The sequence below is a fragment of the Ambystoma mexicanum genome, chromosome 4p (assembly GCF_040938575.1).
Source record: "Ambystoma mexicanum isolate Mex_15411 chromosome 4p, UKY_AmexF1_1, whole genome shotgun sequence".
Taxonomy (NCBI): domain Eukaryota; kingdom Metazoa; phylum Chordata; class Amphibia; order Caudata; family Ambystomatidae; genus Ambystoma; species Ambystoma mexicanum.
This window is the reverse complement of record NC_090927.1, coordinates 1,277,282,850-1,277,295,824: the sequence shown is the minus strand read 5'-3', so window position 1 is coordinate 1,277,295,824 and position 12,975 is coordinate 1,277,282,850. Positions and strand designations below refer to the sequence as shown.

At 46.3% G+C, this 12,975-nt stretch overlaps 1 protein-coding gene across 1 annotated transcript in view; it reads left to right on the top strand.

Annotated features, from left to right (window-relative positions):
- LOC138453799 (zinc finger protein 436-like) overlaps window positions 1-11,646 on the top strand; it is a 385,513-nt gene extending 373,867 nt beyond the window's left edge. Inside the window, exon 6 of the mRNA XM_069606966.1 lies at window positions 9,756-11,646. Coding sequence (XP_069463067.1) covers window positions 9,756-10,624 — 869 coding nt within the window. The 3' untranslated portion in view covers window positions 10,625-11,646. The remainder of the gene's footprint in view (window positions 1-9,755) is intronic.
- The last annotated feature ends 1,329 nt before the right edge of the window (window positions 11,647-12,975 follow it).

Genomic DNA, 12,975 nt, shown 5'->3' with positions numbered 1-12,975 from the left:
TCCTGGCCTGTTCAATGGCCTGCAGCATCCGCCCTCCCCTTTCACCTGCCTTCGGACACAGCAGGCTTGTGAGGTCTCACAAGCCTGCCCTTATTGTATTGGCTGGTGACCCCTCTTCCACCAAGTGGTCACTGCCTGGCACTTAAATGTTGCCTTTGCAACTGGCTCGATGGTACTTACCTGTTGCCTCTGCAACTTGCACTTCCCCCTCTGTGGAACCTCTAGCACTTACCCCCTTCCCCTGTCCTTTCTGCCTCTCTGTACTTGCATGCTCTGAATGTTCACAAGGCCCAGTAGGACCGCTTTTTGTATTTTGCTCATCACTGCAATCCTATTGCATTGTTTTGCTGTTCCCTTCCCTTTTCCCTGTGAGCACTGTGAAACACAATTTATTGATGTAAAAGTGCCTTACAAATGCCCAATAAAATAAATACAATTGTGAAGCAGAGCAGAACAAGAATGGCGCCAGGTGTAACAAAGAACAATGTGATAATAAGGTACTGTGGCTTAAAATAAAGTATAACAAGAACTAAGATTTAATAAGTTACTTTGATATTTTATTTTGGAAGGACAACCTGAGAAACCCATGGAGCTCTAAATCCTTGAGTATCGCAAACTTAGAGGAAGGGAGCTCCTGAAAGAAACTATTAGAGAAGGTCCAAAGGCAGATTGGAAACCTAACCTGACGAGAACTGGGAGCTGTTAAAATATTGCGGGCCTCACCATGAGTTGGTCTGGAGCCCTTAAATCCGGCTGTAACGGTATTAGCGCCGGCCGGCAATACCGCTCTGCTGTAATAGCGCCGACAACCAAACTCGCTATTACAGACCTATCACTAGTAAGCGTTGCCGCTCCTAGCACGGGAAAACCGGCGCTAATACCGCTGAAAATATGCAAAAGGTAAAAGAACACATGTGAGAGTATCAAAGCCCCAGGTTTAAACAATGCACACAAGAGGCCTACAACAGACCCACCCATGCCCCACACACCCTTCCTAACACCATGTTGCCATTAGGAGCAGGGAAGATACAGCAACAAAGCCCCAGGTGTAAACAATGCATACAAGAGGCCTACAAAAGACCCCCCCATGCCCCACACACCCTTCCCAACACCATGTTGCCTTTTGGAGCCGGGAGCCTTGATGTGGACCTCTACATGCTACAGCAGGAGCTACAGAGGGCTGACAACCAGGCCAATGCACAGGGAGCAGGGACCAGGGGATGCGGGGTGAAGGGGGAGGAGGAGGATGACACCAGGCCCAGCAAGGCGGCCAGCCATCCGAAAGGTCAGGCCAACACCCTTGATCCTGACTGATGGACAGTTGGTATCTGAGTACAGGCTTGACAGGGCAACCATCACCCAGTTGCTGGACACAATCCAAGGTGACAAAGCTAGTTGGATTGCCATCAGCACCGCTGTGCCCCCACTCGTGAAGCGTGTGTCAGTCCTACAGTACCTTGGAACTGGCAGCTTCCAGCACACAGTTGCCATGGTGTATCGTATGGCCCGGTCCACATTCAGTGCCGTGCTGGGCCAGGTGCTGGATGCACTGCTGCGCCATGTGAATGAACATATAGCATTGCCCACCACCCAGGCACAGGTTCACAAAGTCAAGGCACAGTTCTATGCCGTTGCCCAAGTCCCGAGCGTGATTGCAGCCCTAGACTGCACACATGTTGCACTTTTAGCACCCAGGGACCATGAGGCAGCCTACAAGAATCAGAAGCATTTCCATTCTCTCAATGTGCAGATGACCTGTAACCCAGACCGGACTATCAGCCACTGCTGTGCTTGCTTCCCGGGATCCACCCACAACTCCATGGTGCTGCGCAACAGCACAATGCCAGCCTACATGGAGAGGCACTGATCCCAATGCACATCGATAGTGAGTGAGTACAACCCCTGCCTGAAATGCATGCCAAAGTACACCAAATATAGGGAGGGGCAGATCCACAGGAATCCTTGCATGCCACCAGGAGACACAGCCAGCACCATCACAGCACCAGTTCCATGCATGTGTGGCACACAAGGACACCTGCACACGGCCACCACACCTGAACCCACAGAAGGTGATGGGCACACACTTGTGAAATCACCATAACATATGGGACCACAATGCACCTTGTCTGTGTTGCAGTGCTGCTTCTCACCCTGACACCCAAGAGCAACCTCACCCAGGGCACCACACAGGAATGCTAAGTGAGATGAATGCAATACCCATCCACAAAACCACTGTAGATGATTCGGAAAAAACACAACCATGAACATCCCTGAGAGAGTGACCCATGAATGCCAATTTACATACACGCAAAAATTTAAAATATTGTGCAATGTAGCTAACGGCACACCAGCCACTGAGACAGCCACAACCCAAAAACAATGAACATTGGCCGTTAACAGGCAGATATGACAGGAGCCTCATCCTGACGTAATGGATGCACCACTGTGCCAATCAAACCCAGGGGGTGGTGCATGTAGAAGGTTGGCTACAAGGGCCATGGCACACATTGCAGAGCAAATCTGGGGCACATGAATACACCAGAATCAAAGGATAAGTGTTAACATGACGGTACTTGTTGAGCGCGAGTGTTCCACACAATTACATAAACATAGTTCATCATCCACTGGTGCAAGTCCATTAACACCAAGTGCATGCAAATGTAACCTGCCACAGAACACCTCACTCAATGACACAGGCTGCATGTACGGGTCAGATCATGCAGATCCCTAAAGATGATGGATGTATACCAATCATGCAATCTCATTGTATGTACCCGTTACACACATAGATGACCACAGTGCATAGTGTATTGATGCATATTCCTTGCAAACCCAGTGAAGCAACCTAGGCCTCATGTACACATTTCATCCCATGCAGGCGATTCCGGATATCCGCAGCTCACATGGCTGATGACCCCTCTGCAGAATCCACAAACTCTGGTAGAGCTGGCATATAACAATGCCCACAGTCCTACCCACATATGCGTGGAAAGAACATTTGGTTTGTTGAAGGCATGTTTCTGGTGCGTAGAATATACTATAGGCGCACAGATGTACGCGCCAGATAAAGTCAAAGATCATACTCACCTGTGCCATGCTACACAACATCTGCTGCCGTAGGCATGTACCACTACCCCCGGATGCTGACGTGCAACACCCAGTGGATGGGAGTGACGATGACCATGTGCCTGTTGCCGGGGCTAATGCACACAGGGATGGGGTGAGGAAGGGGAGGTTGGCCAGACAGGCATTGATTATTCTTTTTGATTTGGTGGATGGGTACAGGTCACGAAGATCACTTGTAAAATTAAACAGCACTTGAACACAATCTTTAATGTCCAAGCTTTCTTTCATGTTTCAACAGGCTTTAATTAGCGTCGAACAAACGCCCTCCCCCAACTCCCCAGCACACATTTCCCCCTCCCCCACCAACTCCCCAGCACATAATCCCCCCTCCCCCACCAACTCCCCAGCACACATTCCCCCCTACCCTCAACTCCCCAGCAAACATTCCCCTCTCCCCAACACAGTGCATATGGGTCCATGTGCCGACCATCAGGCCAACAGTGCATTGTCCATCTAACAAGGACGTTGTCGCTTTCCACATCCTCCACCTTCAGGTGAGCGCCGTTGGGAATGCTGCAGTGAATCCCTCGATGGGGGGGTTTTGAGGTTGATGGCAGGGATGCAGCCAACTGCAGTTGCTGGCCGAGGAGTTTATTGGCCTCACACATCTGTTCTGCATGCGCAGATTGCACCTTGCATAGTTCACTGACTCTCTGCCCAAAACCTGTGAGTGCCGCAGTACATCCCTCCACCACTTTACATGTGCAGACAATGTCCCGCGCCACAGTTTTTGCTGCCCCCCGAATCGCACTGCTGATGGCCTTGATGTGGCGGTTGTGTTGAATGGCCATGCCCTCGATCCGCATCTGGCATGCCATGACTGCAGTGCCCGGACCTGTTCCTGTGTTACGTGTGGTGCTTCTGTGCTGGCTGGTCTACGCTGGGTAGTGGGGGTGCTGTTGCTTGTCGTGGTGGCATGTCTGGTGTGGCTGCCATGGATGGAGGGGCTGCCAGAAGGTGATCCATATGAGGGTGTGTGCTCACCCGCCTCTGGTTTGTGTGCGTGAAGGTGGTGTGCACAGACATGGACACTGTGGCTTGGACTCTGCACATGCTCCGGGGTCCCTTTGGGTGTGGCCATTTGCTGCTACGGACTGCGGATTGGTGTCAACACAGGCATGACATACTGCTCTTCGCAGAATGAGTTGCTGTCCTCTGGGGCGGTTGGACTGGTGGCAACTTCTACATCCTGTGAGCGCCTGGTGGCTTGGGGGCGTTGAGGTGGTGAGCCCCTGGTGCGGTGGGGTGGTGTTGGGTGTGTCCTCTGCCTTGGCGTATCCTGCCAGGCCCTTCATGGGGTGGTGGTGCTGGTGGAGGCACGTCTGGGCAGACGTCGGATGGGCCTGCCTCCTCGTCATCCACGTTGCCCTCTGATGATGCCTGCGTGCCTGTAGGGTACATAGGGTATGGCATGAGGACAGGGCACCTATGATTATTTTGATGCATTTCATGGTTTACAGGGGGGTGGTGAAAACAGTTTCAATCATGCTTGGCCCTAACCTGTTTAGTAGTCATGATGTTGGTATTGCTAGGGCATACTACGTGGGTGGGGAACACAGTTCAGACTTGTTGGGATGGCATTTTCGTGTATATGATGCAAATGCACAGCTGGAATGCCGCTGTCAGTGAGGGGTGGTTGGTAATACACATGCCAACCTGACGTTGCTGTGCCCACACCATGGATGTGTGTGCCATGGTGCTTGCATGTGTCCATTGGCTGCCCTAATGACTACTCTGGATACCTGGAGTCGCTTGGGTGCACTGATATAAGGGTGCAGTCGTGGGTGGCTGTGGTCGGTCACACACACTGCACCCTCTCACAGTGCCCGGCTGTCGGACATTCACACCGGGAATGGAGTGGTGGCCTAGTTACAATGCTCTTTGCAAGGGCGTAGGGGGGAGACTCACCTGCAACCTCCTGGGTGCCGGTGGCTGCCTCCGCTCCTCCCACTCCCTCAGTTAATGTCATGTCAATGAGGGTGGTGCACAGCTCCTCCAATCATGTCAGCTCAGGTGGTGGTCGTGGTGGTGGTAGCCCTATGCCAGTCGCCATGGACGCACTCCTGTGCTGGGCCAAGAGTCCCCAGACACAGACCTGCAGGTCATTGAATCACTTGCGGCAGCCCTCTCCATCCCTGGGGACACAGCATGCCGCTGTGACTGTCTGGCTGATGGATGTCCAGATCTGGGTGCGCCGCTGTGTGCCCGTCTTTTTTTGTTGTGGGCCGTAGAGCTCATCCTGGTGGGAAATGACCCCCTCCACCAGTATTGCCAGTTCTGAGTCAGAAAAGGTGGGTTTCCGCACCCTGTTCAGGGCAGACTTGCCCCTCACACGCTCCTGAGACGTTTTTCGGGTTTTTCTGGTGTGGATGGTTTCCAGGGCTGCGATTTTGAGCGGATTGTGATTTCCAAAATGGCCACTGCTTTGTTTCCTGTTCCGGCAGTGACGCATTTCCCATGGCACTATTAGCAGGCGCTCACAGCGCACGCTAATAGCGCAGGACGCCAAGAGTAGCACAATGTACGCTCGGGTTCGCAGCCACTATTACAGCACAACGCTATTTGCGTTAACGCCCGGTCCATGTGCACGTGCCCGCCAACTCGTCATTGGGCCTTGTTTGCGCCACAACTCACAGCGTTAATGAAAAAATCCGCTCAGCAGTTTATGTGCCCGGATACCGCCAAACTCATGATGAGGCCCTGTGACATTTACTTGGAACGAAATCCTGAAAGCCTATGGAACCTTACTCACGGAGTGTCTGAAACTTGGGGAACGGAGCTGTGTGATTTTGGAACCCTTCTTAAGTTTGAACATTCCAGCACATTGTTAGTATTAGGAGTAAGTGCAAGTATAGGTTGTGACACAGACAGCATTTTCCTTTGGACTTTTAGACATAGACTGGTCTTAGATAAATCAGTTGAGGGAAGTCCCCTCAGAGTTAGGGCAAGTTAGGCGTTACTCCCATCCTGAAGTTTTAAATAAGGTTTTTCCGATCTCTTATGTCTGTGTCTAACAGTTGATACCATGTCTGTCTAACGGGATGCCCTCAGATTCCTCAAATAACACCTTGTGTTCCACAAAGTGTTTAGAACTAGGACCTTCACAGTAAAAGAGAACCTGGACTACTGTCACCTATGCATAAGGGCAGATAGTAGCCCTGGTCCTGAAGTCAATCTCAAGCTCCTAAACCCACACCAGGGATCTCAGCCATGCACCCCGATCCTGCACTGATTTTTCAAAGCTCTCAGTGACTCACCCAATTAGACACTTGGCCAGATTACATTGAGAATTCATACAAAATGGCACTGATTGATGACTCATCCAAATCCACCAGTGCTAGTAATGGTGCTAATTGATGACTTGTCCAAATACGCCAGCCCATAACAACCAACCTTGAGGACCAACCATGTGACAAAAAGCACCAAAATCTAGAGCTTAAGAACACATCCAAGGGATGAAAAGAAGGTCGACAGAGCCACAAAAGAGCCAGAGTGCCTGCAGCAACTGTAACTCCACTCGTCAAGCAGGTTTAGCATTTAGGCTTTTAACCCATTAGTGGGTTAAGTGGTGCACTTAAAATGACCCCTTTGCAACGCGTCTGTTTACCTTATACTAACATCTCTCACCTTCCCATCTTAAACAATAACCATGATGGCCTTCATAAAGCGCCCTGCAGAGACCCTTCATATGAAGTACCCACCCAACGCCGCTCACAATCCATTGACACACATATTCCTCACCCTCTCTGTGACCTTCACACAACACACTAATATGCCAACTTCCTCATCCCGATTATGCTCCTACAAGCCAGAATGATGCATGGGCATGACGTAACTCAACCACTCGGAGAACTCATCACCATATGTTTCTTATGAATGCAGGCATGTATACCCGCAGCAGAAAAGAGTTTCTCCAATCTGTCTCAAGCCAACATTTGAGCAACTGCACCCTTAATCACCTCCCGCTGTGTCAGTAAATTCACCAAAATCCTTTCTTGCGGGACCCAAAACACTAAGAGGCCATGCAAATGTCTTCACCTTCACCATATAAGATCTATGACATAACATAGTATTTTCTTTTATTTGCTAGACGGAATGGTCAGTCCATTAGAAGCACCTTGCAAGTGAGTCAATATGAAGATCAGAGCAGTTACAGAAATAGGTGCTTTAATATAGCATAATATTGAGGGTGTTATGGCAACATGCAATGCAGCTAGATCAAGCAATCATTTTAGCATAGAACACCTGTGATCAGGTGCACTAACACCTCCCTCCTCTTTGTCACATACTTACTCCTTTTTTGTCATTTCCCCCTGTGCTTCCATTTGCATGTTTTCACCCTCTGCTGTTTCCTACCCCTCCCCTGTTCCATTTCTCTTCAGCTTGGATAAAATGTGAACCCTGATCATTTTCTTCCCATTACATCATTTGTGTTATTTTGTATCTCTCTTCATGTCTGCCCTGCTTCCTTTTAAAGCTGTATACATGGTGAAGGAGGTTCGGGGGTGTAAAATAAGGGAAACATTCCAAGATTTTGCATCCGTTTCCTGTTTTTACAATACTTTCATACAACTTGTTGGCCAAGCCTTGCTTAGTCGTGATTAAAATTCAGCACAATTTTGGATCCAAGCACACCCTTTTGGCCAGATGAATCCCTATATGGGCTAGGGGACGCTGGTGGCTGGCAGCAGTGTACTATTGACATTTATAAAGATAATGAGGACTGAGATTTGCTGCAGCAGGAAAGCGCACCAAGCCATTTCAGGTTACAGTGGGGGCTGGACAGGGTTGTGTTTTAGCCCCAAATGCATTTATTTTATATATCAGCGGCTTAGAATAGTCTGCTTTGGGGGTTACTGGAGATGTGCCAATGAGAAGTGAGAGCACAACCTGTATTGTTTTATATTTCTGGATGACGCGGTGTTCCTTGCCAAAACTGAATTGGCCCTAACCAGCTTGTAAGCTACTTTTGAGATGCTCTGCAAGAAGCACCATCTCCTTATTAACTCAGAAGTTGAAGGTCCTGATAATAGGACAACAAAAACAAACTAATGTTAACTTTGTTGTTAGGGGCAATGGTCTGGACCTTGTCCATGCCTTCGACTATATGGGTGATCTATTCTCAGCTCACGATCAATGGATGCACAGAATAGAGGCTGGGGGGGGTGGGGGGGGGATTCACAGTTGCACATGAAGCCAACTGCTGGGAGCATAGTAGCCATTCATTCTAAAATAGCCAAATATTCACTGTAAGATGCACTGGAAGTCTGTATGGCTAAGGCCATAGTGCAGTCTCTGTATGGCTGTGAAATCTAGGGTCTCCAAGCAAAGGGTTGTTTTGACGATATTTAGAAGAACTTTCTGGTAGTGTATGTAAAGCATGTATACTACTATGGTATTCAATACTCTACTTAAACTAATGCAGCACATGTACAAGATTGTATTACATTAAATGGAGTTCCAATCTGGTTTAAGCGCTGAAGGAATGACGATCATTCACTTACTAGACACTGGTCTCTGAAGTTTGGAGACATAATATGGTAAATTAGATCACCTGGTCAAATGGCACGAGAAATGTTCTCAAGGGTATTAATAGAGACCAATGGTTTTCCTCTCCTGTCTCTAGTCCAACTCAGGTGCTACCCATGTTAAAATAAACTGTAGTGAAAGACAAGACTGGGGATGATTGGCAAATAATACTCAAAATGTCTGTGGCCATTTACCTTCAGATGTGTGATTTGAATATCCATCCTGTCTCCCGTCTACTCAGGAATGTTCGGCAATAGTAGAGAGTGCTCATTAGAAGCCTCCGATTGGACCATGTCTGTTACTGACAGATGAGTAGACAAATCCCCCCTTATTCTTGCTTTTGTGGCATGGCCTTTCTGAACACAGAGCACATCTCTTTCTCTTCCCTCCACTGTATTAGTGGAGCCTATAATGGATATTGCCTTGATCAATTTATGCGGATTGTAACAATTACAGAAAATCTGTAAAACGTATTTTGACCATGTTTAATCAGGAGATCTTATATCGTTTAGCCACTTACATGACAATAGCCTTAAGGATCCGAACACGAATGCTTGCGAGAATGATTCCTTACGTTTTATGGCTAAGTTCTGTTTTGTCGTATAACTGACCACATGCAATCTGTTCATATAGTTTATTGTGTTTGTTGAAAATCGTTAGTGATGGATAAGTGCTATGTTGTCACTCCCATTTAATATGTGATGGCTTGCCTTCCTCTTTTGTACTTATTGATGCACCTTTATTTATGCACTTTAGTACACCTGGATGGAGCCCTGAAGAATGGAAAAGTGTTTAATGACCTTGGAGCATATGGTGGCTTCCTGTTATTCTTGTGTTATATTGATGTGTATGTATATGTTGTGTGTGTATTCCAATTATTCGAAATAAACGTGAATATTGAAATATTTTAGATCTAGGTGCAAATAATTAATTCTTCCTTTCTTTCTTGCATATGTATTTACTGTCAACTGTTGGTATTTGTGCCAATTTCAAATATGAATATCAAAAAAGAACGCTGTAGATGAGTTGTGTTTTATTAAATTCCTGTTGTAACTTTCTTATTCACGTAATAATAGCTGTATTCTCTCTCCATAAAACAGACAACAAACTCAGAAGCATACATCATGAGTGGAATTCTGAAGAATGTCACACCAATCTGGTGCCTTCTGTGACAGCAGAACAAGCCAATAGAGAAGGTCCAACATATTCAGGGGAAAATGAAACCAGCAGTGCATTTGAAATGCATCCGACAATGTGCACACAGATCAAAGTCCATCACTCTAATAAATGTGAACAAGATACTGCCAAAATGTACTGCAGTGCACAATCAAGAATAGATGCAGAACAAATGCCATACACAAGTATGGTAGATAAGATGGGAGCTACCTTTTGCATAAAAAGCAAGCGACACAAAGGAATGTTGCCGTACACTTGCCCTGAGTGTGGAAAAGGATTCAGAAAGCAATCTTGTCTTATGTGCCATATGAGAGTTCACCTTGGCGAAAAACCATATATATGCAGAGAATGTGGCAAAGGCTTCAGTGACAATTCAAATTTAAATAGACATCAGAGAATACACACTGGGAAAAAACCATATACATGCAACACTTGCGGAAAAGGATTTAGGCAGATAACTCATCTTAATGTACACGCACGAATACACACAGGTGAAAAACCTCACACATGTGTTCAATGTGGAAAAGGTTTCAGTCATGATTCCAGTCTTTTCAAACATCAGATGATACACACAGGAGAAAAGCCCTTTGAATGTTCTCTATGTAGCAAACGTTTCAGTCGGAATGGACATCTTCTTGTTCACATGAGAACACACTCAGCAGAGAGACCATTTCAATGTTCTAAATGTGGGAAACATTTTATTGTAAAAAGAAATCTTATTAAACATCAGACAAAACACAAAGACACCAACACACCACTTCCAGTAAATAACATTGCTCAATATCAAGTTTGACCTTGGGGTAGCGACAAATGGCATCTGGAAAAGGCTTTAGTCCTGATTCCAGTCTTTTCAAACATCAGATGAAACACAGAGGAGGGAAACTTGTTGAATGTTCTCTGTGGAGCAACTGTTTCAGTCAGAAGGGACATCTTGCTAACATGAGAACACACTCACAAGAAATATCTTTTCAATGTGGTAAAGAATTCATTGCAAAATACAATCTCATGAAGCATCCACCAAAGCAAACAAAGATACATACACCAGACTCCCTATATAAATCTGTGCACAGTATCAAGCTTGACCGTGGGATGCTGACGGGTCACTGAAACAGTGTAATTCCATCAGAGACCCAATCAATTTCCTGCTTTGTTGTGGGCTTTTGTATACCCTTTTGATAGTTCAATAATAATAGATAGAAAATGAAGTACACACTTCTTTACAAGCATGACGCCAACAGGGCTGTGAACTTTTAAACTGAACATCGGAATACATGCATGTTCTTTTGTTATTTTTATTTAAAAGTTACTTTTAAACAGGTTCTCTAGAATGAGAGGCATCCCCCATAATGTATCTGTGCAAAATCATATTTATCTATATCTACCCTTAAAAATCCTCCTTTCAAAAGTAAAATGAGTAGAGATATTTATAAAAAAAAACATGAGATAAGATTCAATAAGTAAAATTAGTTAAAAAAACTCAGTGATAAAGTCTCTGTTGTTCAAGATGTGTTAGGTCCATGTGTCACAGGGATGGAGGAAGCAGCAGAAGCCAGGTACAGCACAATGAATTTTAAGGACTATTATGGCCTTTAAAAACTCATCAATAGCACACAATGAAACGCATAACAATAAATGGGACCTTGCTGTGATATACTACTCATCTCTAATCTAAATTATCTTTAAAGATTCTGTGTGACTCAGTGAACTTTCCATCGTTACACTTGGAAATTATAACACCTGTATTGTACAGTACTATGAAGCTCTTAAACCATGTAAACAAGTATTATATGGAAATAAAATATTGGTATTAGAGATGAGGACGAGATTAAGAACATGTGTAGCCACTTGTCAACAAACATTTATGGGGCCTATCTTATAGTTTGTGTTACATCAATGGGGATTGCTTAACCTTAACTTGAGGTGGCATAAGTCGACTGCCAGTAATATAAGTAAGCACAACAGTCACAGGAGGATTTAGGAGGAGAACCCTCTCCCCAACAAGAAATGTTTAAAATAACAGATTCCACTGTTTTAATTTACATTATTCATTTCAAAAGAAATTGGATACTAATGCACAAGATGAATGGTTGGTTCTGAAGGTCAACATATGATATATTGCAATAGGTAGCCGCCTGCTGGTTTGCAAAATACAAGACCCAGAATGTGAAGAATAAACCAGGCCAGGATCAGCTTCTCATGGAGGCATTGGGAGAACTTGATAGTGCTGATCCTGTTTACCACATATTCTCCCCTGACTACCTCACATCTGAGACAATAAGGTCAAGGATCAAGTTCAAAATCCTCTGCATTGTCCACAAGGCCTTCTGGGACCTGGGACCTAAATACCTTCAACTCTCTCTTCCTAAATATCTTTCTTCTCAAACTCTTCGCTCATCCGCCTCCAATTCCCTCAGGGTAAGTCGCTTCTCCAAGCAGCGAGTTGGTGGTAGATCTTTCTCTTCTGCTGGGCCCTTCCTCTGGAACAGCCTCCCTGCCTCTCTGAAACTTGAGGAGAACCATCTACGGTTCCAGAAGCACCTCAAGACCTTCCTCTTTGCTTCTGCTTTCTCTCCTCCTCTGCTCTCCTCTGCTGATCTCCTGTCTGAATCCGAACTTGCACTGGTTACCTGGCTACCCTCTGATCTCGGGCCCAGGTCCCCTCCCCGCCAGTTGCACACCTGCACTGCCCCCCCTCCTTCCCTTGCACCCGGGTCTGTTTTTGTATCCCTACAGGCCCTACTAGCACTTGACACCTGATGTCTGCACTTACCCTTGCACTGACCTCCTGCTGGCCACACTTCTTTTATTGTCTTTATTATTTATCTACTTGCTGGTATGTACTGCACTGCCTCCTTCCCTTTCCCCTCTGCACTTTTTCCCCTCCCCCCTGCCCCTTCCCCTGCACTTGCACAATCTCAATGTCACCTGGCCTAGTAGGACTGTTGTCTGTCTTCCCTCTGTTCCACCCCCTTGCCTCGTCGCGCCTTGTAACACTTGTGTATAGGCGTGTTATAAATGCCATATCAGTCATGCCCTCCCCACTGAATGGGCATCATTCTTAGCTCTCCCTGGCATTAGTCATAGATCATGTTGTTCTTGTGTTCCCCTTTTTCAGTTCACCTCCCCGAGAGTAAACCATTTATC